Source organism: Balearica regulorum, chromosome 2 (assembly GCF_011004875.1).
Source record: "Balearica regulorum gibbericeps isolate bBalReg1 chromosome 2, bBalReg1.pri, whole genome shotgun sequence".
NCBI classification, from domain to species: domain Eukaryota; kingdom Metazoa; phylum Chordata; class Aves; order Gruiformes; family Gruidae; genus Balearica; species Balearica regulorum.
The window spans coordinates 140732803-140759539 of record NC_046185.1 but is presented as its reverse complement, the minus strand read 5'-3'; the positions used below and the strand labels follow the sequence as shown (position 1 = coordinate 140759539).

General features: G+C 43.9%; 1 protein-coding gene across 6 annotated transcripts in view; it reads left to right on the top strand.

Moving 5' to 3' along the window:
- The window catches only part of DYNC1I1 (dynein cytoplasmic 1 intermediate chain 1), a 193093-nt gene that overhangs the window by 142355 nt on the left and 24001 nt on the right, over positions 1-26737 (top strand). For all 6 annotated transcript variants that reach the window (XM_075746142.1, XM_075746144.1, XM_075746146.1 and 3 more), the window contains 4 exons: positions 4183-4296; positions 7054-7187; positions 9881-10025; positions 25854-25994. In XM_075746142.1, coding sequence (XP_075602257.1) covers positions 4183-4296; positions 7054-7187; positions 9881-10025; positions 25854-25994 — 534 coding nt within the window. The remainder of the gene's footprint in view (positions 1-4182; positions 4297-7053; positions 7188-9880; positions 10026-25853; positions 25995-26737) is intronic.

Genomic DNA, 26737 nt, shown 5'->3' with positions numbered 1-26737 from the left:
CAGGGAAGTGGAGCTGTCTACAATGCCGGTTGCCACACAGATGAAAACAGAAGTGTGGCCCTTGAAGGGAAAGAAATAGATGAGAGATATGTACAACCACCTCTTGTAAGTGCTTAACCATCACTCTTCGTATGGTCAGGTCAGATTATCCTCCTTTCCAAGGAAGAGGGCAGGATCAGTTACAACACTCGAGTGAGGCCCCTTTGTGCCAGTGCAGTGGCAGTGTGACTCTTGCTCTCCGTTGCCCGTAAAGAGAGCCAGGTCACTACAGGGACTGTGTGTCTGTCAGTCCAGCGTGGCAGGCAATTTGAATCATTTAGTGTTGTCTTGTTGTATGCGAATTTCCCTTTTGAAACAGATTAGGCACCTATGGTGGTCTCAGTGGAGTCCTGTAAGTAGACACTGGTGGCCTTGAAGACAGTGGGGCAGTTTCCTTCTGTTTTCCAGCAGAGCAATACATAAGTGCCTGTCATGGTCTCCTACTCCAGACAGGCCCACTGGGCAGAGCTTGCACAGTGAGGAGGAGTTTGTTTCAATAGAATGATGTGGAAGAGCATTTTGCCAACACACACAGATACCTGCAGATATAGTGATGGTGGCACAGGGCTCTGGTGATGTCTGGGAGACATACAGGCAGAGCAGTAGCACAAATGCCTGAGAAGAAAGAGACTTTCTTTGTGATACAAAGATGCTGTCTGTGGTAGAAGACTCTCTTACATTGCAAAGTACTCATATTGTGCTGGAGGAAGAGACAAGCCTGGATTGCCTACTAAATTGTCCTCACTCTGCTATGGCGCGACCTCCAGTCCATCCTGCACTAAGATGCTGTGCATTCGTGAGCTCTCCTCTTCCAGAGTTTGGGCTCAGGCAGCCTCTTCATAACAGCTGGGTGTACTCTATGGATGGTAAATGTATCTCATCTTGGCAGCGGGCTTAGGACCATTCCTGGATGAGAAGCAGAAAATACAGGCTGAAAGAAGGAGAAAAATGCAATAGCGTGATATAAGAATGCAGAAAAATGTAATTTCCTGAAACACAAGAAACTGAACTACACGAAGCACTCTGAGAGATAAGATAATAATCTTGTTCTAGCAGAGTGAAGGATCAGACAAAGTGATAGGTCTTTTGCACCTCCAGCTTTTACAATTCAGCGATTCTTATCTTTGGAATTTGCAGATCAAGGTTCAGTTTTTGGTTGACTGTGACAACATAATCCCTGGAGTTAAAAGACAAGGTCTAGAAGCCATGCTATGTGAATTAATGCAAAAGATTCAGTGTGGGGCCAGTATGATGATGGCGAGTCTGTTATATTAAAGAATGGCAGGTGTGCACAGACACACTTAGTGGGCCAGGCAGTACAAATATTGTTCCCTAAATTTCCACTATCATGAGTGTTGATGTAATAATGTAATGATCTGTGCCATGGGTTGCAACTTCAACATTGCTTTTCATTTCCCTAATGTTTTTGCTCATTTTGTCACCGGTAATGTTGTTCAATCTGCATGAAAAGAAACAGTCTCTCCTGGAAGTGCAATTTAGAGATGTAGCAGACCAGAAAACTAGTGGCAAGAAGCTGACTATCACTGAAAATTGAACAACTGGGATTTAAAATCTAGTGGAAAAGAAAAGATTAATGGGAAGTAATTTGTTTACACTCAAAAAAAAAAACGTTTGAGACAAAATTGTACCTCCTGGAATTATACATTAAACTACTTTTATTATTGCAATAGAACAATATGTGATGTTTCACTTTTGACAAATATAAATAAATGACTTTCAGTTGTGGATGGGCACTTTATGTGCTGTCATGGATTGGTATAAATAATTGTTTACACAGTCTAACACGAGGAAGCATGATGTTTTTAAAGAGCGATCAGATTTTACAATAAAAGAGTGCTTACTTTATGTTCATATATAGGATTCACTTACATAAACTGTAAACAAAGTCTTGGTTGCAAAAGGCTAGCTTGAATCCTAGCTGCCAAGAAAAAAAAAAAATTAAATTAAGACAACTCTACTGTGTCAATGTTACTTTATGTACTGCTAGATACGTGAGTTGAATAGTCATTTTTTAATTTGAACTTATAATGCCATATGTGAAAAAAGGATTTTTCTCTTTTCTTTCTCTCACTTTGTTTATTTGAAACAGATAGAGTGGGTTGTTATCACTGACTTAAACCTTCCTGGAGTTCAGTATCACTGGTTGCCGCCTGGATTCACCAGGGAAGAGAATTCTACCCGCAGCTTACTCACTAATTTCCTTTCACACCCACCACACATCTGCATTTGGGACAACAGGAAATTTTAATTAAGACAAAACCGTTTTGCATGATGATTTCATTTCCAAAATAAATAAAAGCAAGCTGGCAGCGACCCTTTGAAAGGAAGGAGCCTGTTTAGACTTTCTGTTACATACAGTTGGTTGTCTTTTCCATCCATTTTCCTTACATCTTTTCATTTCGGCCGTTAGTTTTATTGTGCATGAAATTGATGACTGGTAACCCTGATTAAAGCCAGACCTGGGCCACTGAGGTGCTGCTGGAACGACATGGCTCACTCTCTCCCTCCCCCTCTAAATATTCTAGATACTCGGCTGCTTGCTTTAGCTTCCTCCCACCCGCTCTGTCCCTGCCTGTTTGGACTAGTGGTGGTCAAACACCCATTAAAAAGTAGGACTGTACTTAATTTCACATATCAGTATGTGCTAATCATATTTAGCACTGGGGTCATTAGCTCACCGCTAAGCATGAAGAAGGTCCATCGTATGAGGGTAATAGCGTGAGATACATGAGGACAGGCTGGGGTCCATTTGATCATCTGGGGGACACCAGGTGCCTGACAATCTTGCGAGGAAGAGAAAAATCAGTGTCAGAATTGAGACTTACTGGTGTGTACAGGTGGCCTCCGAGCACAAGGTACTGTTTCAGCAGTGATTGCTAATGAGTCCCTCTCCAGTGTGTGCATTCAGGTCCTGCCCTTTTGTTTGCACTTAGAGGCAGGGGCATTTACTGGGCTCACTCAGGTATCAAACCTGAGAGCTAGCCAGTGCTCTGAAGATTTCTGCCTTTCCATGCTGACTGGGTAGGTGACCTGCAGCTGGATCTTAAAGTAGTTTAAAATAAGTGGTAGTTCTGCCATTTCTTTCAGCAGGAGCAAATGCTAGGTTTCTAACCCTACATGCAGTTGGCTTCGAAGCTCTATAGGGATCTCTTGTAAGTTGGTCCTAATTTTCTTTGAATAAGGAAAGTATTAGTGAAAAGTATTTTTTCTTCCTGGAGACGCAGGTCTTCTATTCATCGGCAAAAGAGGCAGAGAAATACAATTTTTCTTTGCTTGACTTGTGTCTATGTCTTACCCTTAATTCAGCCATATGACTTGTACTGGTCAAAGGAAATTAAATCTTATTGTCCAGTCTGACTGATTTTTCACTCTGGTGATTGCTGAATGTGAACCATCCCTCATATGTCACCATTAGCTATCAGGTGACACTTCAGGCTCAAAATGTTACCAGGTTCCTTGGAAAAGGACTAGGCCAAGTTTCATTATTGCGTATTGCAATGTGTATCACATTGGAATTCAGCCTCCATGGAATGACTATACTATGGTGAACCAGGTGTAACACCCTAAATTTAGTCATTCCACATTTGTAACGACAGATCTAAAAAGGTACCTTGGCCAGTGCTGGAGAATGCTGATGGACTTGTTCATGTTTTTCAACTGGAGTACTTTTGCAAATATTTAGCATGCAAGCCAAATTCTGGAAAAGTTCAAGTTTTACGCAGCTGTTTTCTTGAATAAAGTTTTCATTTTGATTCCATTTGGACAATTTGCCTCTTTCTGCCGGTTATTTTCAGTGTCAAAAGACATCAGTAGAATGGTACATGTCCCAGTGGGTGAAATCTCATCCACATAATTCAGTATTTTCACAGCATTACTCAGCTGGATTGTTTTATTATGACAAAAATGAAACTTTGAAAACATTTCCACCTCCATAACATACCTCTTAAAACTTACATTAAAATAAAACCAAAACAATTCCTATCTGGTCAAAGCCAAGTCCTGTATTTTCCAGGCATTATGTGCCTACTTAATCATTCTTTAAAATAACATAGGAGACGTTAGAAATTTGTTCGTGAAGATGCGAGAATGGCTCTCTGACTTCCCGTGTTAATGTGTTTTCAGCATCCCGTGTATTGTGTGAATGTAGTTGGAACACAGAATGCGCACAATCTCATTACCGTCTCTACGGATGGCAAAATGTGCTCCTGGAGCCTGGACATGCTCTCAACTCCACAGGTGGGTTTGTTTTCACCTATACAGGAAAAAAATGCACCTTCGGTAGAGCAGGATACCTGCTTAATGGAACTTAGCTCCTAAAAGCCAAAACCTCACCGTCCTCTACAAACTAAAACCAATGGATGCACTTGAAAGAGTACAGCTTGCTTCCAGCAGTCTCTGCTAAGAGCCAAAACCCATTTCCTTTACCACAAATCATGTAATTATTGTAATACGTTAATACATAGGTCAGTTTCAAGTGAAAATGAAATAATCCATTTTAAAGCAAGGTAATTACAGAAGTCGCCTGTGGTATAAATTGTACTTATTCTACAGCGTTGTTTAACAAATATGGACTAGATTGCACTGCTGCTGCACACACCCTAGGCGCTACAGGTTTCCAAGGCACACAGTCAGAAAGCTTACTTTGCTGCCTGCCTGCAGTAGCCAAAGGAACAAACAATGCAAATCCAAAGTTTGGGGACTAATTTCCCCCCTCTAGAATGTTTGCTGCTGTTGTCTTTCCCCCTCTCCTCTCTTTTGTACTAGAAATGAAAGGAAATCCAGGAAAATTGTCCAAACGAGTAGTGATTATAATAATGGAATCTAATCAAAGACTCTGATATTGAAAAAAGATGCATGGAAAGCATCTTTTAAAGTGTTATCTTCTGGAGTAGTGCATTTTCTATTCCAACACATCACTGATTTTGTATACATTATTTCTTAGGAAAAAATGCTGTAGTATCATTTTTGCTAAACATCGTGGGATCTGATCTTGTTTCAAAATGCTGCGTAGAAACTCCCTTTAATGATTCCATTAATCATGTATGAATGTGCAATTAATACTGAATTATTTGCTTTTCAGCCTTGACATAAGAAGTGGGACTCCTCTATCCTAACCATAGCCGTCTAAAAGTTAGGTCTGTGTCAAGGCTAAGCTAGTCATTTGAGTTCCCTTTACAGTTAATGTAGAGAGAGACTGGCCACTTCTGGAGGATGACTCATCCCATCCCAGTGTGAAATACCATTTTGGATACCCCGGGGTTTAGAACTGCCAAATCTTAGGATGGAAGGGGCTTCTGGAAGTTAGTGCATCTAATCCCCCACTCAGATTGAGGCCAGCTTCAAAGTTAGATCATGTTGCTCATGCTCTTCTGAGGCAATGCTATGGATCTGGTAGTTGTGTCCTGGGACTATAATAAATCAATACTCTTCTGGAATAGAAGTGGGGGCATCTAAAATGGCTCAGACATCTATGTTTAGGCATCTGAATCCCTTGCCCAGTTTCTCACTTAAATATCAAGAAGATAAGTCCCACCCTTATGTATTCACTTACTGGAATGCTAAATTTTGAAGCAGAGATTTGTGAACATCTCAGTTCCAGTATTTCATCACTCAGATGGAATTTCCCAGCTCCAAAACTGGCTTTCAACAAGGATGGGAACACACCCCACATTACACTGAAGTTTGTCGCATGGCTCGTGGTGATCTAGAAAAGAGAGGCACAGAACATGATGTCAAGCTACATGCCATAGCTTTAAACTGGGAGGAGTAGAGCGTTGCTGATGTGTGTCAGTCCGAAACTTGCCAAAGACACAGAACTAGAGCACTCATGAACAGGGAGTCCACCACAGTTTCTGGCCGTGTCTCCACAGAGACACTACATGATGATCTCACCCCAGAAGTTTTTCACAGAAATATATGGTCCACAGGTGCTCTGCCAATGCATTTTCCAGGTCTTGTTTTGCCTTTTTAATAGAGACAAATGTATTTCAAAGAAAAGTATAAACCAAGCAAAAGTATTTCTCTATGGATTTGCAGCCCTCTCCTCTCAGAGGGATGCCCACTTTCTTTAGCTACAGCAAAAAGCCCTTCTGAGAAAATGCTACAGGCTTTGGCCCTGGAAGAAGAGCAGCTTAGACATCTTAAACATAGAAGACATACTCACTTAAATAGCTAAAAATGGAAATTGCTAAACCATTCAGCCCCTTTATGGATTCTTGAGTTGTACCATTTGGGCTGACCAAACAAAAAGTTGTGCAAAATCTGCTCAAAGTGTATGCATCTTGCAATGGCCACAAACTGTTCTCGCTGGTTGTACTTGCAATAGCAAAAACGGGCACGCTGATTTACTTTGAAATATAGCTACCAAATAAAAATGGAAAATATGCTTGCTGGTTTGTGGCTTGATGGTGGAGTCTAGAGGGAGTGTTCATAGTTACCTCAGAAAATCCCTGAAAAGCAAAGCTTAGAATGGTGGTAATTACAGGACCCCAACTTTCTAATTTTGTTCTGCAAAGGGACAAATGGCACAGTCTGATAAATGCCTCAGGTGCACACAAGATTACACGTGTTTCCTGACAAAAAATTGATTTCAAAAATGTTTGTAAATAGAAGGGTATTGCATGTTTTATTAGAGCCTGGGGCTGGCAAATGTAACCATTAAGGTATTATCTTCAGTTTCCGCACCATTAGATTTTAAATTCTCACCTGTCATCTCTGTCTGATTTAAGATGATGTAGCAGAGACCAGTGCCTTCCAGCCACTCTCGAATGCGTGACGGACAGTGGCAGGGATGGCAGGAGCAGTGCATCCTAGTTTGTGACGTTGCATCTTCTCGCAATACCTTATGTAGAAACCAAAGTCCTGTGGCTGAGTCAAATGACTTCTTCCCCCCTGCTACCCTGTGTAACATTTAGAAATGAATTAGCAAAAAAGCCCAACCCCAGCCAAACAAAAGGATGGCTGCAGAGTAATAACCAAGACCTGTTTTGGTAGGAGAGCATGGAGCTGGTGTACAATAAATCCAAACCAGTGGCGGTTACAGGAATGGCCTTCCCAACCGGAGATGTCAATAACTTTGTGGTTGGCAGTGAAGAGGGAACAGTCTACACAGCCTGTCGTCATGGAAGGTGATGTTTGGCATTTTGTACTTAAATAACATTGTGTACCTGTGTTGGCGTGAGGTAGCCAAGTGTGCGTGGAGACTGTTTCATTTTTTTTCTCTGGGATCAACAGCGTCTGTGCTGTTCTGCTTCACACCACTAGGATGCGAGTCGCCTGACTTTGGGCATCTGCGCTACAGCCCTTTGCACTGGGGTAGCTGCCCCACGCTCCCTGGTGGGGAGCAATGACTGCTCTTAGGGTTTGATTTCCCTCACCTCTTTCAGACATCTGCTTGAAGAAGAGATGATTGGCATCTCAGAAATGCCTTGTTTCTCACCCGTGAGGTGAGACGGAGGTCTAGACAGCTAGCTAAGATGTAGGTGTATATGTCTGGGCAGGCCAAGTCAGGCCCTAGGAGACAGTTTTGTTGCAGGGTTGTTTGCCTAAACCACTCATAAGAGATGGTAATCCACTTTCTTTTTTACCATCCTCAGCTCCATCTCCAGTCTCCACAGGCATACATCAGACAAATGCCACCATGGGCACACCTGCGTGTGAGAAAGAGAGCACGTGCGCCCCGATGCACGGCCATCCAGCACCGGGCATTCCCAGGCAGCACCACAGGCTGCATCTGGCTAGAGACTGAGCACCGCTGGCACCTGCTCTCGGTGGGCACTTTGGACGCACCCACCCTCTCCCGGAGAGCAAGAGAGCTTTGTTGTACAACCGGGAGCCACACCACACCGTTTACCCTCAGTCTGGGCTGCTGCCTGGTTTATTTGCTAACAGGGACGTAGCCACAGCGTGCCACGCAGATGCACGAGCTCTGGCTGACCCACTCCCCAGGACTGGTACCCTGTGCTCCCTCACACGTGGTGGTCACATCCCTTCCTCACAACCCAGACTCTGGTTTAATACTGCAAGTTCCTTATTTTGCACCCTGTCAGTCTGCAGGATGCTTGCATTCTCTGTTAGCTTCTGGCAGTAGTTTCATACTCTGGAATGCTTGTAAGGTTTTTGTAAGGAACAAACTTTTTTCACTAATAGATTTAAAGCTCACCCCCATTCTACAATAGTTTGCAATATTCTCTGAATTATTTTTTTATTTTTATTTTATTTTCTTGTTTTGTTGACCAAATAGACATTGTAAGACTTCTATCACACGTTCCTAATGTTGGATAAGTACTGTTTTACATATATTTTGTTCAAAATAATTTTTATTTTAAAACCTTTTTTTTTTTTTTTATTTTAGCCTGACTGCTGATGCTATTGCAACAGTGTGTCTGTTTAGGTATTACACTGATAGGCTGTGTGGCACCTGATGGTTTGAATTAGGCTGCTGTGACAAATGAAGCGTGCCCAAGGGCACTTCTCACTTCTGATCTTTCAAACATGCCTGGTTTGTCCTTCACAAGAGGAGTAAGGTGCCAGATCCTCTCGTTAGCTCACCTTTGTAGCAAACCTGCTGACCATCAATGAACACACTCCTTTTCTGCTCCTGCCAGCCTTCCCCAGAGCTTTTTGCTATCATCATCCCTGCTTCATTTCCAGAGGCTCCTTTGTCCTTCAGCCCAGCAAACATTATTCTGAAAAAAGGTGTGTCAGAAGCGCAGCAGATGATACACAAGGTGTTCTCAGTGCTCGAGAACTCCCCTGATCCCAACGACGACGTGGCAGACAGATGGGGATGAAATAAGAGATGTGCTTTGTACCCAGCACTGCAGGCAAAAAAGCAAAGCGCCTGGTTGCAGAGGCACTGCAGAACTCAGCCCCTGCTCCAGCACCTGCTGCAAGGGCTGCCAGTGGAGCCTAAGGGTGGCCATGCTCTCATGGTCAACAAGAGAGGTGAGGGGACACCACACTCGCAGTATGAGGGACCAGTTTCCTCCAGTGCAGCTCCTCATCTCTTTGGGTATGCTGTATTCACACTGGCACAGGGCTGGCAGCCTTGTCAGAGCTGTGGCTAGTTTTAATGTATTTTCTTCCATTGGCAATTTTTCTGTAATGTAACTAAAAGGGTAATTTCATGATTCCCCTTTTTGTATACACCATGAGACAGCACTGACAACTGATCTAGCATCATTTGCTTCCAGGAAGAAGAAAACTGCGCACATTCTCTCTTACACAGCACTGTATTTTTCCTCCCTAATAGCTATTCCAGCCTCAGGCGATGAAATGCACATCTCCCCTTATTCGAAGTAATGACTGTATGACACCTGATCACAGGAACGGTTCCTGCGCTTTTTGTGAAAAAGGATTTGCTTGCTTGTGGCTTGATTGACTGCTGTGGAAAGTTATTTTAGATATTTAGAAGAAAAAGAATTGCTCATGATAAGTCATTAACATATTTGCATTTTTATTTTAATGGTTATTCCTTGTGATAATTGCTTAGAGGCATAAGCTATAGTATAATTATAATTTAGAATTATTTTATAATTATACATAAATGTTGTTTCAAGCTACAGTAGTAGAGAGTGTATGTAAAAGTGAGTAAGGCAAATCTTCAGAAGTAAGAGAAAGTCTCCCTGTGCTGGATCCTGAGCATTAATCGTGCTCACAGCAGTAAACCTCTGCAGGCAAAGGCCTTACTGAAAGGAGAGAGATTTACAGATTAAATGGAACTTTAAAAGGAAATGGGAACCTCAGAGTAAAGAAATATGATGGTAAATCACCAGATGTTAAATCACTCTCTGAATGCAAATGTCTCTTCTTCCTGCAGTAAAGCTGGCATTGGTGAAATTTTTGAAGGCCACCAAGGACCCGTCACAGGAATCAATTGTCACATGGCAGTGGGTCCAATTGACTTTTCCCATCTCTTTGTGACATCATCATTTGACTGGACAGTCAAGTTGTGGACGACAAAGGTGAGAAATCTGAGCTGGGATGGGATGGGTAATGCTACTTGTGAAAATGCTGTTGTCAGAAATATTTCAATATTGTCTATATCAAGTCCTAAGGATCAATTAAGTGAAAGGCTGTGCTTAGAAGAGGTGTAGTGATAAAATTATAAGTAAAATATATACCGATTGTAACTGTGTCAACCATATTCACCCTGGAGTACACACTGTGCCCTTTAAAGGTAGCTTCAGCTGGCCTGCACTTCAGTATTAACCCTAGTACTGAGCAATTTCAGTAGACAAGGACATGTCTTTTACTGCAAGTCATCAAACAATCCATCCAGCACTCCCTGTGCAAGCTAAATTGCAAGGCTAATACTATGTACCATGGTGGTGCAGCAGCAGGAACACTTTGTTCTGATGAAGCAACAGGGGAAGCACAGATATGACTTAATGTAATCAATATCGCTTATGAAATTTATTGCTGTAGGAGGTTGTGATAGCCAAAAAGTATAAATTGTCCCAATGACATTAGACACCGATGGCTGGAAGCAGGGAGAAAATACATGCTGGAACTTACATTCATGACCGCAGTGGATCTGTTGCTGACTACTCTATGGACGTGTCCACATGACCGCTTGCAGGGAGAGCACTGTGAACCACGGAAATGAGTACACAACCCTGTGAAGCTTTGAAACCCCAGCACCCCGTAGAACTGCATGAATATGGGGTAATGACAGCATGAATAAAACTGTGGGACAGACTAAACAGACCAACCTCTTTCATTGGACAGGCTGAGTAAAACAGGAGAATGAGAGGTAAAATCCTAATTATATGTCATCTAAACAGTTATGTTTGTCATAGACCAGAGTAGAGAACGCCTTCCAAATGCCAGGCTTTTGTCCTAATGGTGTCTTTATGCCTGCGTTTGGTTCACATCTTGAGCTGCACCCGGCAGAGTTCCCGTACTGGAAGTTGACCCCGGTCAGGAAGTATCTTAGCGTGTGTTCCTCCAAGACATCAGGGCTTGGAGATGCTAGGACAGATGTACAGCAAATGTAAACACAGAAGTGATCAGAAGGGCTCATGTGACAGCCTTGTGCTGGACACAGAAGCACAGTTATCTAGATAATAACTTGAATCAGCCTCCATAGTAGCTTCAAAATGCATTTGTTAATGGCCTGATCCAATGTGCATGCTAATTAACAGGTATATACAGTGGCCACAGCTGATGGTTTTGTCTTGACCGTTATATTTTAGGGAACTTGTTACGAGGAAGGTGCATGATTTGTCTAATTTGCATGCAACCATACACATCAGTGGACTCAAGCCTTAACCAACGCAGAAGTGGTCCAGGGGAGTGGTCATGGGCAGGCTGGAATGGGTCTGGGATGGGTCCTAGGTGGTAAACGTTAGAAAGGGCTGCAGGATAACTAAGGGATAGAGAGCTTAATTGATAGCTGTTTGGGGCTGGCTAGGCTGTTTGGTGTCAGAGATCAGGGAGTCCTGGACGGTGGTAACGGGTGGCAGGGGAATACTGGAGGGCTGAAGTTGAAGCTGAGTAAGGGGAAAAGAAAGGGGGGCTAAGGGGAAAATGAAAGGCAGGTACAGAATTCCAAACATACATGTCCAGAAAAGTCTAGGATCAGTATCAGACCCTCAGCTTGAGGTTGAATATGGCAATAAGGTTTCATCCATCTGCAGCTTAAATGAAAATATATTAAGGAATAATAAGGCCTGGTTTTTATTTTAATCTCCTAGGATTTTAGCAGTTAGTGGTAACACTAACACAGCATATTTTGGGCACAAAGACACTGCAGTTAGCAGTACACAGTTATCCTTGTGGAAGAATTCAGTGCCAAAAAGGTTAGGTCAGATTCTGTTCAGTGCAGTCACTTTTCAAAGAACTAAACCATTTAAATTTCTAATATCTATCAAGCTGTGGCTCATCTGGCAAGAGGGGCTTCCTGAGAAAGCCGTTTGACCTAGCTGATGTGAGCTGTGATGTGCATGTGACACACCACAGCACCAGTCAGAGCCGGAAGCCGCATTGCTGTGTTGGATCCCTTGCTTTCTTCTGGAGCAGGTTTGAGCAGCAGCAGCCCCAGGCTGCTGTACTGCCAGCCACTGCCCTGTGAAGACATCCTCTGGGACACTAAGCAAGTTCTTGAACTGTGATGAATGTTTACTTTTTCCTCCAATTTGACTCCGGCAGAAATTTCTTTCCATACTGTCTGGATAATTCTCTTGGCTGGAGCTGTTACATATTTAGGGCTTGCTTTGTTCAGTTCCTATAGTCAGGGCATGGTCAGTGAGTGGGCTTTGAATAAACCCATCAGCATGCTTGAATATCTGAAAAAATAGTGGATTGATATGAAGCATTGAGTGCTACTGCTGGTTTATGAGAGTTTACTCAGAATTGGTTGATTCCTTTGGTTTCTTATTTGTAAATTTAATCTCTATCAGCATTCAGTGCCATATTGCTTTCCTGCTTCTACCAGTGTTGTCTACTTAATCCTGTGCACATTATCCTCTTTGGTCATGAAATTCAATTCCTTTCTGTTTCACAGGTTCCGTGTCAATGTCCAATTGTAAAGTGAACCATAAAAGCTCTGTGTTCATATTGTCTATTGATGTTCCGTAGCACCCTGGGGTGCTTACAAGAAAGGCACTTTCATAGCAGGCATTTGACTGATGGATTGAAAGCACTGTCTCCCTTAAAAACTCTGGCTTGACATTTTATAATCTGTTTTTGTGGTTAACACATTTTCTATCCAAAGGCAGTTCAACCAGGTGACTGAGAATAAGGTTTTCACTAACAGAAGAATGAAGGTTTTGTAGATAACTCTAATACAAGGTTCACATTATCACCCATCACATTAGCCAGCAATTAGATCCCTGGGTGAACAGTCGGCAACCAGAAGCAAGAGGAAAAGAAAAGTAATTTGCAAAGATAGTCGCTTGATAACCAGGGCATTACCTGGTTCCTGATGAAGTCAATAGGGCTTTCAACTTGAATTCATGCCATATGAGCAAGTGTTGGATGCAGAGCTCTGAAAGGGAAGTCCTGATGCGAAGTGTCTGTGGAGCTCTGCCCTTAATTAGGTATTGTCTGTACGATGCTTTGAAGAGGTAAAGCACTAAGTGGAAATGCTAAGTGTTGTTAATTAATTAAGCACTAATCCTCATGAATGAATAGCATGAGGTTAAATAATGAAATGTAAGTATTGTTATTATTATAGAAATTGCTGTTTGGAGTGGGAATTTTTAGATATTGTGTCAAGGGACAGGAGCTAGCTTGGAATTGTTAAAGCATAGCAAAACATCAGCTAGGTTCAGCTACAGCCTACAGATGGTTTGTTTGCTGCTGAGGGAGTTCATAAAAGTCTGGATTGAGAGCTGGAGTTTGTTAGCTCTGATCCTTCACGTCTCCTTTATCTCTTATCCTTCTACTGAGGGGAGGTGCTAATGACTGTGTTTTTCTCCTCTTGCATCTATGCCTAAGTTATGCTCAGATGGGCAGCTGACGAGAAGAGAGATTGGGATAACTGTAACAGCATTGCAGTATCCCCATCCATTCTTATCTCCCTCTTTGCCTAATATTTAAGTAATGGTGGTGAGTGCCACAATAAGAAGTGAGCAGATTGGTAGTAGGACCACCACATAACCATTAGCAAGGACTAATCGAGCGAGAGGACATGTGCGCCTTCAGTGATGGACTACCTCCTTTTGTGTCCCTGCTCAGCTTTGCCTTACTAGCATGTGCATCAGTGGTAGCTCCTTCCTAGCCTCTCTCCTGTGTCTTCTCTTTCTTTTGCTCTTCACATGCTGCTCTCTTCTTTCGGTGTCCTGTGTTGCTCCAGTGTGCAGTCTGTTGCACCTTTTGAGAAACCACATTTTAAACAGCAAAATTCACATTTCTGCGCTATGTGTCTTCACGTGTATTTTTGTACCTTCAATATCTTATGTCCATCTGTTTGCTGATTATCTTGGTATGACCCAGTCCTCCTGACTCCTCGACTAAATTATTTTATCTTGCACTTTTGTACTTTCCTACCAGCACATAACTTCAAACTTCACTGGTTTTAATTTGGTTTAGAGGTTGAACACTGTCTCCTCAGAGGTCAAGCTGAAATCTATCACTAGAACAAAGCAAAGAAGCATGTGGTGATGGTGTTGCTAAGACAGGTACCTCTACCCCTGCAGTGCCCTCCCTCAAATGCCTGGCTGATAGGATCTGACAGGATCAACTTGATAGACCAAACTTACTGTGACGGAAAACAGTGTAGCAGAATGAATCAGAGCATTATATGATTGTGTGGATTAGTCACCAAGAAAACAATGCACTCACAAATGGGCAATTTTTAAGATTTACTAAAATAACAGAGTCATGTCATCACTTTTTTTAAGTGACTTTAAGACGTTACAATTTTTACATTATGTATCAAGAAATCTGTTTACTGGCTTAGATTTTTTCTAGTGTAATTTTAATCACATTAAGTGAGAGCCTCTTGCGTTATAGATAGCATTGCCTGACGTTAAAGATCCAAAGAGAAATGTAGTCAAATATTATGCATGATAAAAGGACAGTTAACTTTGTGAACTATTGCAACAACATGGTAAATTCTCCCTCATGAAATTTTTTTTTAACTGTAATTGGAAATGCTGGAATTAATGACTTGATTTAGTGAGGTCCCGTGGCAGGTGATTAGAGTGGATCACAGATAAGAGACACTGATATTAGTGGTTATTGGTATATAGCATTCCCCTGCCTTATGGAAGATGTTCCTATTCCAGTGAATATGTAATTATTTATGAAGAGTGTAGGAGCTCCATGAAAGTATCCCGTAAGCCAGTGGTTTGGGCACCAAGCCACGCTGAAAAGGTCTACCTAAGTGGGACTGGAACATGTGTCTTCCCTAAGGGGAGGAAATGCTGTAATTATCTTGCCATTTTGCTCTGAGCTGTATCTTGTGCCTATGAACAACTCTGGTTTCACTGAAAGTAGGATCTTCTTGGAATAAAGCTTTGATATTAATGTGCTGATGCTCCCTGATGAAAACCAGTTTTGTCCATTTGGGGCCAGCCCTACTGTAAACAGGATCAGACTGGTCTCTGACAGCGAAATGGACTGGTGAAATGCGGAGGTTACTCATGTACCTTATCTTGCATACACTTAAGTGTAGATGAGAGTTGGACTTAGTGAAATTTAGAAAGTATCATTACTTTCAGTCTTGAACCTGTTCATTCTTAATGTTATTTTCTAAGCTTTCCTAAACTCTTTGGGCCATATTCAGTCTTCTCACATCAGCACATGAGGCATTTTAGATCACTCTTACTGCATATGAAGTTGGATCCTCCTGAATCCTTTATTATTTAGGGCTTCCATACTTTGGTTTCTTATGCAGCCACTGGAAAGAAGTAATGGCAATGCATACATTAGACATCTCTTGGAGGTACCACCATTACTTCCCACCACTGACTATACAGGAGCCCAAGTCTGGCAGATAATCAATTGTAGCTTTTGATGGCTTTCTTGCATCTAGACAGCCTTGGGTCATATCTAAACTGGCAGATGTGGCAGCATTTCTGAGCTCCTGGGTCGTCTTCTTATTCTGGCCTCTCCCAAACCGCTACCAGGAAGGAATCAGCCTCTTTATCCCATGCCACGCACACAGAGCTATATCTTGATTCTGCAGACAGAAGAGCTAAGATACAAGCAGAAGAAAACCAGGGTGTGCTCTGACCAGATGCTAAATCAAACTACAGGGGTGTCAGGACCTCTGAATCACCCCACTGAATCTGGATGCAATCCGCATCTGCCTGTAGTGCTATGGTGAGTGATCTCAAAAGGGCCCAGATTGTTTAGGGAGGCGTAAGAAATAACGTCAAGAAGAAAAAGAGGAAAAGAAACAATTTACTACTGTGAGGGAGACAAAAACTTCAGTCTGTTTTGGGAGTAGGTGGACTGAACACAGCTAGTTCTCCCGATTTTCTTCTCTCTGTGGAATCCATTACTAAACCCTCCCTCCCATTGATTTTGGTGGGGCTCAAATGTGTAGCTCAGGGGATGATTTAACCTCTCTTGTTTTGGATACCTGGCTAGAATGGTCCCCCCCGCTGCTGCATCACAACACGGAGCTCCTTCTTGACTCTGCTCATAAGACAGTCACCTTCCTTTGACAACACTGCATTTCCAGTGCAGGCTTTTCTCTTTGATAAAAGCAATTAAAATTATTAATTTGATAAATCACTGTCCAAATACTAATTTTATCTGATTATAGGAAAATACAAACAGTGATAGTGTGCTGGATTTCATGGAAATGGTCTCTCTGTGGTGTGAGTTCAGAATTTTGAATTTTGTCCAAAAACAAGGCAATGAATGAATTTGCTTCAGAGCTCACTTTCTGTCAAAAGGCCAAGCTGACTTGGGGAAGAGGGTGGAGTTGCCTGTTCAGACAGGATTTTTTTAGTTTTTGCCCTTTACCTCTGGAGCCAGAGGTCTGGCTCTCATCCAGCTGTACAAAAAAAGAAGATTATGGTATTTTCTAGGTAATTTTAAAGAGCAAAACCAAAGTGAGGTCAGGTGGCTTGAAATCAGCCCCAAGTTCTTCACATGAAATGTTTCTCATGATCCTCAGTTTTGAAAAGCTCAGCATGACCCGGCAGTGTGCGCTTGCAGCCCAGAAAGCCAACTGTGTCCTGGGCTGCATCAAAAGAAGCGTGACCAGCAGGTCGAGGGAGGTGACTCTGCCCCTCTACTCCGCTCTTGTGAGACCCCACCTGGAGTACTGCGTCCAGCTCTGGAATACCCAACATAAGAAGGACATGGACATGTTGGAGCGAGTCCAGAGGAGGGCCACGAAGATGACCAGAGGGCTGGAGCACCTCTCCTGTGAAGACAGGCTGAGAGAGTTGGGATTGTTTGGCCTGGAGAAGAGAAGGCTCCAGGGAGCCCTTATAGCACCCTTCCAGTACCTAAAGGGGCCTCCAAGAAATCTGGAGAGTGACTGTTGACAAGGGCATGTAGTGATAGGACAAGGGGTAATGGCTTTAAACTGAAGGAGGGTAGATTTAGATTAGATTTAAGGAAAAAATTCTTCACTGTGAGGGTGGTGAGGCACTGGAACAGGTTGCCCAGAGAAGCTGTGGATGCCCCATCCCTGGAAGTGTTCAAGGCCAGGTTGGATGGGGCTTTGGGCAACCTGGTCTAGTGGAGGGTGTCCCTGCCCATGCCAGGGGGGTTGGAACTAGATGATCTTTAAGGTCCCTTCCAACCCAAACCATTCTATGTTTATATGAAAATATTCTTCAGCTGGCCAACATACTTCATTTACTTACGCAAGTAAGTATGCTTCTTTGTGAAATGCTTCGTGAAGAATGGTGCACACACACACATAAAAGTAATCTAAAATACCAAGGCTGTTCTGAAAAACTCAGTGGGCTAAACTCTATTTCAGAAAACCCTAACATATATCCAGCTGTAGCCAGTGAACGCTTTATTTGCACATGAAAACCAGAATTGGATTTCAGGAACTCATATAATCTGTACAAAACAAAGTCTTGATTCCTTCTTCCTCAGAAATCAAAATGCAAACCTCCCACTGACTGTTCTGTTACAGAATTACACTGGAGGATTGGGCTCACATGGAATAGTGAAACATTTCTGGAAAATTATCAATATATAAAGACTAGGACTTCTTTACTGTTGGAAATTTTCTCCCACCTGCTTCATACAGCCATCCTTTCTCTGCTATGTGAGAGACTTTTGTTATCAGTAAAAAAAAAGGTTCTGCATTCAAAATCCTACAAGATCAAGTTCTCTTCAGTAATAATTAGCCTCAAAATCATTGCTTGCTGACCCATGAGAGCTTTGCAGGCATCCTGGTGGCAGCAGTTACAAATACTAATCTTGACTGTTCAGCAGACGGTGCTGTAACATCAGGCTGTGTCAGCCACCCTGCGATGTTCCCCATGCTCCTGCCTGCTCTTCCTGGCAGCTGGAACTGCAGCAGCAGTCACTTGAAAGCCTGGTAATTCACTGAGTCCACATGCAACGCCAGGCTGGGTACCCTGTGATGAAGCAGCATTTTCCGTTAAAAAGAAAAATTGAATTTTCAGGCGCCTCGTGCTGAATGTTCCCGTCAGAGCCACAGGGATGGGAAACAACCCCATAAACCACAGCTACATTATCCCACTTCTCTCCTCGCCTCGCAATTTGAGCTAAACTACCTCTCTTTACCAACTTGAGGCCCTAAGCAGGGAGATCATTCCCATTGACTCCAACAGGAGTAGGCTCAGGACATAAGTGCATGCCGCTGCCTCTCCTGCATGACAGGAGATCACTACTAGCAGAGTTATCCAGCTTCTCCCAAAGCATCCCACTCACCTTCCAGCTCTGCTTCCTGATCCCACCTATGTGGGATATAAACAGAGAGTGACAGCTGGAGGTAGAAGACCAAATCTGCCCTTCTTCAGTGTTTCACTCTGTGTTTCCTCTGACCAGGATTCAGCGATTCTTCCGTCAGTCTAGCAAAACAATACCTGGCTCGTATTTCTCACCAAGTTCCCCAAGTGTTTCTCTGAAAAAAATCCAGGAATATAGTAACGTAAAGGCAGATGTATGAGCTACAGAAACTGTGAATCAGTTTGCTAGGCAAGGACACTAAGACCTTCTATAGTGTTCTGAGCTTCTTAAAAGAAGAACATGAGCCATCTTTAGAAATACGTAGAAATTTGAAAAGAAAATTATAGTGACTGAAATTCATAGTTAGTAGGATAGGAAGAAGTGCTGGCTTGCTTAAAAGCATGTTTCAAATAAAAGGTGGAAAACCTTATTAACATTTAACGATGAAGTCAGCAGTCTGAGGAAATACAGAACAAATGGGAAATACCTGTACAGGCTTCTCCACTGTTGCCATCCACACTGCATCCAGCTTGATGTGGGCAGGTAAGTATTAAACCTCAAGCAGTGGAAACCTGTAGGCACAACTCTTGCAAGTGCAGAGTAAGAGGGGCTCCAGACAGGGAATGAAACTGGGTGATCTAAACCACAGAAACCAGCAATACACAAGCTTAGCCAGTAGGAACTGGGGAGAAAAGCGAGCTGGGGAGCACTGTCCTCCCCAGTGCCTCACTATAACCCAGTCTGCATATTAGCTTCTTCATAAAATCTTGCTTATGCCTGTCTTGTAGAGTTTCAAGGCCTTACATACCGTTTGATGTTTGTAAAGTTCATCCACGGCAAGCAATTAATGATATAATTAATTCATTTACCTTTACATTAGACATCAAGTAATACACATTTATATCAAACTCACTGAAAATAGTTCCTCGGCTAATATGCAGTGCTGAAGAGGACTGCCATACTTTCTGCTTTTTTTATTCAGAAAATAAAAAGGTCTTTTTTCCAATGAGTAAGTGGAAAGGCAGGGTAGAAGAGAGCTGGAAGACCAAAGCGAACAACTGAAGTCTAGCAGCACAGCCTGAAGTTGTCGCATCTCTGCAGAGGACTTAAAACAATTAAGGAGGATTAACCAAATAAGCAGTTTACCAGTCAGTATAGCTTCCAGGCTATCTCCATAGACCCCGAAAGCTCTGCTGTCTGACTTTGTGATGCTCCTAAAAGTCAGGTGATGTCTGACTTCCCAAGTGCTTTTATTTTTTTTTTTTCCATGCCACAGTATTAGACATTAAGATCGGTTCTCATCAAAACCGCCTGTGCCAATCATCAAACCTTTCTTCCTTCACTTCCTTCTTGTATGTTCACCCGTGACGCTTTGCTTTGAAGGAAACCACAAAAATGTAATCATCATGTTATCTCCAGACTTGGTCTGCTCTCATAGCCCCTTTCCTTTCGGTCTCACCCTTGTGCCCTCCTCCATCTATAATAATTCCCACATGTTTATGCAAAAATATTGGACTTTCTTTTATTATTGGCAATTAAGAGAGGCAACAGTTTCAGCATCTCTGCAAGAACAATAATTTCTAAAAGTGAATAGTTTTCTGCCTTGACTGTCCGCAACTTTTAGGATGCCAAAAACCAATCAGCGTAGTAACACTACAGTACTTAAATAAAACAGGGCTGTGAATAGTGTAGGGATTATTTCCACGCTCATTTCTTCGCCCCCTATTGCCACTGAATCTAAAAATGAAGATTTCTCAAAAAAAATGTAGTTTAGACTCACCTCAGTGACCTAATAATTATCTGACAGTGCGATGACACAACGTACATAGGTCATAGCCCAGTGAAATGTCCATTGAGCCCCAGAGGCTCATCTGTGATTCAGCACTGAATCTGGCTGCCAGAAGGAATTTAAAGACAGGCAAAAGAGCTATTACTCATGTAACTCAATTTAGGGCACCTCAGTTAGCCAGTGACATAGGGTGGCTAAAGCTGAAGAGCATAAACATCCCCCTTTTGCTTTTGCATTGCCATCCTTGAAGGTCCTGGAAAAGGTGGAACAGACTGCAAGTTGTGAGTTGTATAGTTGTGTGGTATTGGGGTCTGCGGGATAATGATACCCTTCGGGGAGAATGCAGACAGGCACCAGGGATGTACCTGGAACTAGCGCCTCTGTTTTATGGCATCTCATAACAGTTCCTGGGACTGCTGTAGCTTTTAAAAGCTAGCATAATCTGAACTAAGGCAAGTCCCATAATAAGTATAGTATTAAAGTAGGAACTATTGGATTATCCTAAATTATCATAAACGTTAGAAGACAGATTTGGGAGAAACATGGCAGTCCAGAACTGGCAAAATTCCCACGGGGATCAATGAGTCTGAATAAAAACCAGGACCTCTCTGACTCCATACAAATGGAGAATGTGAAGGCTTACAAGAGTAGTAGAGCCTTATACACAGGAGAGTATATACATACCACAAGAGGTATGTACCCCAAACAGCTAACATTTGGTGACCCAGGAAACAGACTGTTGAAGGAGGAAAGGTCAAGACCAGGGTAAAGCTGATTTGAGGACTATTTGTGTCAAAATTCCCAGCAGCTTTTAGTTTCTGCTTATGCGGTCTGCATCTTTTGGGTTGGCCTGGCTAACTGGCAGGGTCAGAAAGGAAAAGATGAGCCGGGATTCAGCAAAGTAGTAAGATGCCTCTCTCAAGGTAGAGAAGACTTGGCCTAGCAGCTAGGGTCTATAAAACAGGGAAAGAGCTCAGATCCTAACCTGAGTAGAAGTCCCACAAGCTCTGCCTTATCCTGGTTTCTTTTGCATCCCTCTGATCTGTGTGACACCCTATCACTCGCTTTAAATAAAGACAGCAGAGTTTTGCTTCCCTATGTGTTATCTATGCTGAAAGAGATGTCTTCTTTTGACACCATGGTGTAGTTTGTTTGGTTTTTTTCTTAATGAATAAAGGTTATTTATACAATATTTGGTCCCATAGGGGCCAAACTACCTGGTTTGTTCAAGGGCCAGACACAAGAGCAGCCACTCAGCTTGGGACCACTTTGGCTCTGCTCTTGCCAAGTGCCTGAAAGCTGGAGCTTGAGCCTAAACAAACACATCAGCTCATTTGGAATGTTTCTATGCCAAGGACTAATGAATCTGTCATATTTGCTGCACACCTAGAAAAAAGCAAATTCACTTGAATCAGCTTACAAGACAGCACAACACTCATGGCTGTTGTTAATACAGCGTGAGCCAGAAGTACGGGTTTGGCTTATTGTCTTTAGAATGGAAGACAATGGAGTGGAAAGAAGGAAGGGGAGACCATAGAGTTATGTGGTGTCACCATACATCTGTTCTGCTGAAGGTACGGTCTAGGGAAGTACCTTTAGGTGGAGCTGACACCCACAGAAATTGCGCCAACCTGTAAAACACTCCTTTCATGAAACAGGCAAAGCCAATAGCCTTTTCCATGGCTTTTCAGAAGTCAGATGCTAGTTAAAACCTGTGGATATGTATACATTCCTTTATATGGATAATTAGCTACTTTATGTGTGGCGCCTCCTGGATTAAAGAAAATTCTTCTATGCAAATAAGAAGTGGAATAGACTGGTCAAATTTATATGTGGAAAAAAAGACCTCTTTTATATAAATACATAGTATTTATTTAGGTGAGTTTCTTATTTCATAGACAAGTGCTAGTTCCTAGACAGCTCCCGTGTATTTAAAACGTTCATTCCGCATTGTTCTTTTAAACAATGCCCGTATACAAACCCTGAGGAAGAACAATAGAATTTGACGACATGCTTAAATAAATGAGACAAAAGCATGGCTTTTTCGCTTTTTCCACTAAACATTCAAATCCTGTCCTGCTGAAATCAATGGCAAAACTCCATGGATTCCGTAGGGCTGCATTTTCACCCCAAACTCTCTTTTTTCAGTAATAAGGAGATTTGGCCCAAGTTTGTCTGAAGATACTGCTTTAAACTATTTCTTCTGTTCTATTGAATAACAGAGTGAGTTGATATTTAAGAATGAAAGCTCATCAAGTTTAAATTTCAGTTGTTTTATAATAATAGCCATATGTTAGTTGTAGATTGTGTAAGTCTGAAGTTTTGGTAATTTAAAACTGCTTTAAAGTGACCTTTACATGGTTCCACATTTCAACATTTTCTAAAAGTGGTTGGTATCGGTCCTTACTCATAAATCCTTACATTAAAAGAATCTTCTGGCCTGGGCCCTTAGTTAACAGGCTTACAGTAAGGAAGTCCTGCAAACATTTCTCTACACACTTAACCTTACAAATCAAGTCTTCACAATGAAATCAACATAACTGCTCTCAGCGGGCAAAATCAGAGCAGGATGAAATGTCAGCTTTTAAGAAAGGTCACCACTACTCGCTCTTACTATTGAAGACAGGATGCTAAGCAAGAGGGACCTCCAGCCTGGCCTGATGTGGTTATGTTCTTCTCTAGTTAAAAGTGCAAGACAAAAAGACATAGTATGGGAAATGCTTTATTTTTCCCCATTGAAGGGTACGCAAGCGGCAAGAGCGGGGAGGGAGGCAGATACGTACTGGGGGCACTATGAAGGCTTTAGCTCAGCTCCACCACCACTGCCTGGCGGGGCCATATTGTAGGTCTTTCTTCCCCTTTCTCCAACCACACCACAGTTGATCTTGCCTTTTTCTTGGGCTGCTCGCATGGCTGCAATTTCTTATTGCCTTACAGCGCTCCGCTCCCTATTCATCCCCATTAATTTGTGTATCATTCCTCGCGTGTCAGATCTTTCTCAAAAGCCGTATTATTCCTGTTGTCCAGATTTTCCCTCTGACTTCCTAATCTGACTGAATATTTCCACTGTTATGGTAAAGTCAATGCACATTGCATATCTGCTATGCCTTTCACCTCCAATACCAGCACTTCAAAAGTGTTTTTATTTTGCTAACAGGGAAACTGAGGCACATCAGCTACAGCTATTTGCCAGAGATTGTACAGCATGTGAACAGCAAGATACAGACTAGAACCACATCTCCTGACCTTTCCTTCTAATGCTTTGGTCTTCAGGCTTGAATTGGAAAATAAACTGGCAGAACTAAAAAGAACGTAATAGTGTCACACTCAAAATAAGATCAAAACGAGTTTTGATATGTTGACAAAAAGGAAATGCTGATTGAAATCTGCCCTGGATTGATTGATATCTTAATAGTCCTCTTACTTCTGTGGAGTTTTGTTACTTCTCCCATGACATTAAATGTTAAAGTGCTATATGTGCAGCACATTTCCCATGAATAAGAAAAACACTGGCCACCTAGCAGTTGACCAGATTTCCTTTCCCTTCGGTATACTATTGTGTTCAATGCCCATTTTTCCAGCATTTAGACGGTTGATGTATTCGAACCTAAATTAGATGTTTTCAGTGAAAATACACAATACAGCAGATAGACATTGTGGATCCGTATGGCCCACTCTAAATACTATTTCCCAGCTCATAGCTGAATAGATTAACTTTGAAATTTCCTCTTAAATACCTCTGCCTCTTCTAAAGCTTAGTCTTCATTTGGCCCTCAACCCTGCAAATGTTTTAGCACAGGCATGTAAGTAATTCCATTAACACGTGTAAGTAACTCCACTGGTACTGATAATATACTAAGCAGATACATATGTTTGGAGAACAAGACCTTGTTTAGGTAAGAAAATATTCTAGTTATTTTTTCCTTTTCTTTTGCAAAACTCCAGCTTTGGAAAAGAAATAAAAATGTTATGTAAATTTGAGGTAATAATCTGAAGCTCTAATTTCACTTTATTGTCACACAAAACAAAAGGTTTGCTATTCTTAAGAAATGCACCAAAAAACATTAGGCCAGTTATGAAAATTTGGGACCTGATCCTGTAATGATTCGAAGTGCCTTTCATTAATTCAAGCATAGGAAAAACTGGCCTATAGAACCTGATCTCTTTGTATCGTCAGTATTTTTTCAAGGGACAAAGTCCTGTAATGGATGCTTTTGATAGTTTTTCATAATGCCTGTGATGAGCAGAAGTATTTCTAAATTATTTAGAATACAGCACTGCAATAACAACATCCCGTGACTACTTACAGATATTGCCATGTAGAGATACGCGTGCGCACACATACCCGTCCACATGCTGAGCCGTGGCGCTTGCAGCCCCAACACGGAACGAAGCACCACGAAGGGCGGGAAGACCGAAAACAAAATTGGCGGGATTAAACAAATCGCTTTATTGTTCGAAATTAATAATATACAAAAGAAAAGTGATGTTATAATTGCAATCAGTCACTCCGCTTTTTGGAAAAATAACGCACGGCAGGCATTCACGATGTTATTTCCTTTGTGAAACGAACGGGGGTGCATTCTGGAGGGACCTGACCGAGATATCCCGTAGATAGGACTCAGACATTTACAAAGGCACCCTACGCCGTACTTTGTTCCCCGCAGAAGTGTTCGGGAGAGGCCGGTGGGGGCTGCGGGCGCTCGCCCCGCGTTCCCTCCGGTCCCCGCCGTGCCCCTTGCCGGGGGGGGGGGGGGGGGGGGGCGGCAGGGCCGCCGCAGGCAGCTGGCGGTGAGGGAGGGAGACCCCGGAGAAGTCCCATTGTTTAGATTTCTGTCACAAGCCATGAGAATATTTAATTTCTTTCATCTCTGGAGTTTTCATTATCATTCAAATTTCATTTTCCATTAATTGATCGGGGATTAGCGAAGCCATTATGCAAAAATTAGACAAGCCAGATGCGATGAATAATTCATGACAATTACACTATATTCGCGGTGTACTTCCTAACTTCCCTCCGACTTCCCGCCTGCTGGAAATGACAACCGTCGCTCCCGGCCGAGCGGGGCTCGGCTGCCGGCACGGCGCCCCGGCAGCGCCGCGGGGCCGCCGCAAGGCGAGGGACGGGCGGCGGGAAGCTGGGCCCTGAGGCGGCGCGCGAGGCCGGGGCTGTGCGGGTGCTCGCCCCGCCCGCCGCTAGGTGGCAGGCGCCGCCCGCGGTGCGCGGAGGGCCGCGGAAGGAGCCGCGCAGCTCCCCGACGATCTCACGATCCTTATCGGCGGCGGCCGCAAGCGCGGTTGGGGCGGGCGCGGCGGTGCCTGCTTGCCTGCCTGCCTGCCTGCCCGCCCGCCGCAGCTCCCCCCCCCCTTCTCCTCCCCCCCCCCCGCCGTCGGGGTGCCGACCGGGAGCGGGAGAGGCCGCGGGCGCTCCCCCCCGCCCCGTCACCCGCGCGTCCCACACCCCTCACGCCGGGCATCTCATTTATCCCACCGGACAGTTGTTGCCCCATTAAAGCGCAGTCCCACCCTTCGCGAGGACCTTTCATCTGGGGAAGTTTTATGACACTTTGTAAATGTGCAAAGTTTTTAATTAGACTCGCCAGACAGCCCCAGGCAGCACTAGCGCCACGAAGTCTTCATGCTTCTCTCTGCTTTACAGCACAACAAGCCGCTCTACTCCTTTGAAGACAATGCCGACTATGTCTACGATGTCATGTGGTCGCCAGTGCATCCCGCGCTCTTCGCCTGCGTGGACGGGATGGGGCGCCTGGATCTGTGGAACCTGAATAACGACACCGAGGTGAGGCGGCGCGGCGGCCCGACGGCGGCCGGTGGTGGGAAGGCGAGGGCGGGAGGGCGGCGGGGCGCTGGGCGAGACCTTAACCCTGTGAGGGCCGGCGTGGTGCGGCGCTGCCGAGCACCCCCGTCGCCCGCCCTCGCCGGGGGTCTGCGGGGGCGCCGGGCTCCCTCGGGGTCGGCCGCCGCCCGCGCCCCGTGGCACGGCGGGGAGGGCAGGTCCCGCTGCCGGGGGCGCCTGACCGCCCCCCTCCCCCTCCCGCCTTCCCCGCCTCCCTCCTTCCTTCCCTCCCCCGCGGCAGGACTGCTGCTCCCGGGTACCTGTCAGGGGTGGGGAGGGCCGACTGCGGTACCCCCGGCAGAAGGCCAACACAAATAAATAGCCGCGGTGCCGACTGGGGATGGAATCTCCTTTCCCTCTCTGTTATTTTAAGGTGCACTTTTAAACTGCGCCCGTTTTGTAGGTTTTTATGTAACACACCGCGTTTCTGGCACCCCACGGTTCAGCCAGGCGCTGCGAACGCCAGGTTTTCGATGCCTCCCCTCGCTCAGGCGGTCACACCTTGGCAGCCCGGCCACAACCGCCACAGGCCTGCGGCGTGGGCCGAGGCGCCGGGCAGCCCTTCGCCAGCCTCCTGCGCTCCGGAGGTGCGCCCTGTTTGCGGGGGGAGCCTTCACTTCCCTTCGGATTTATCCTCTGCTCCAAATCCTCTGGAGATGGTAACTTGGAAGCCCCGTACCAGTGCT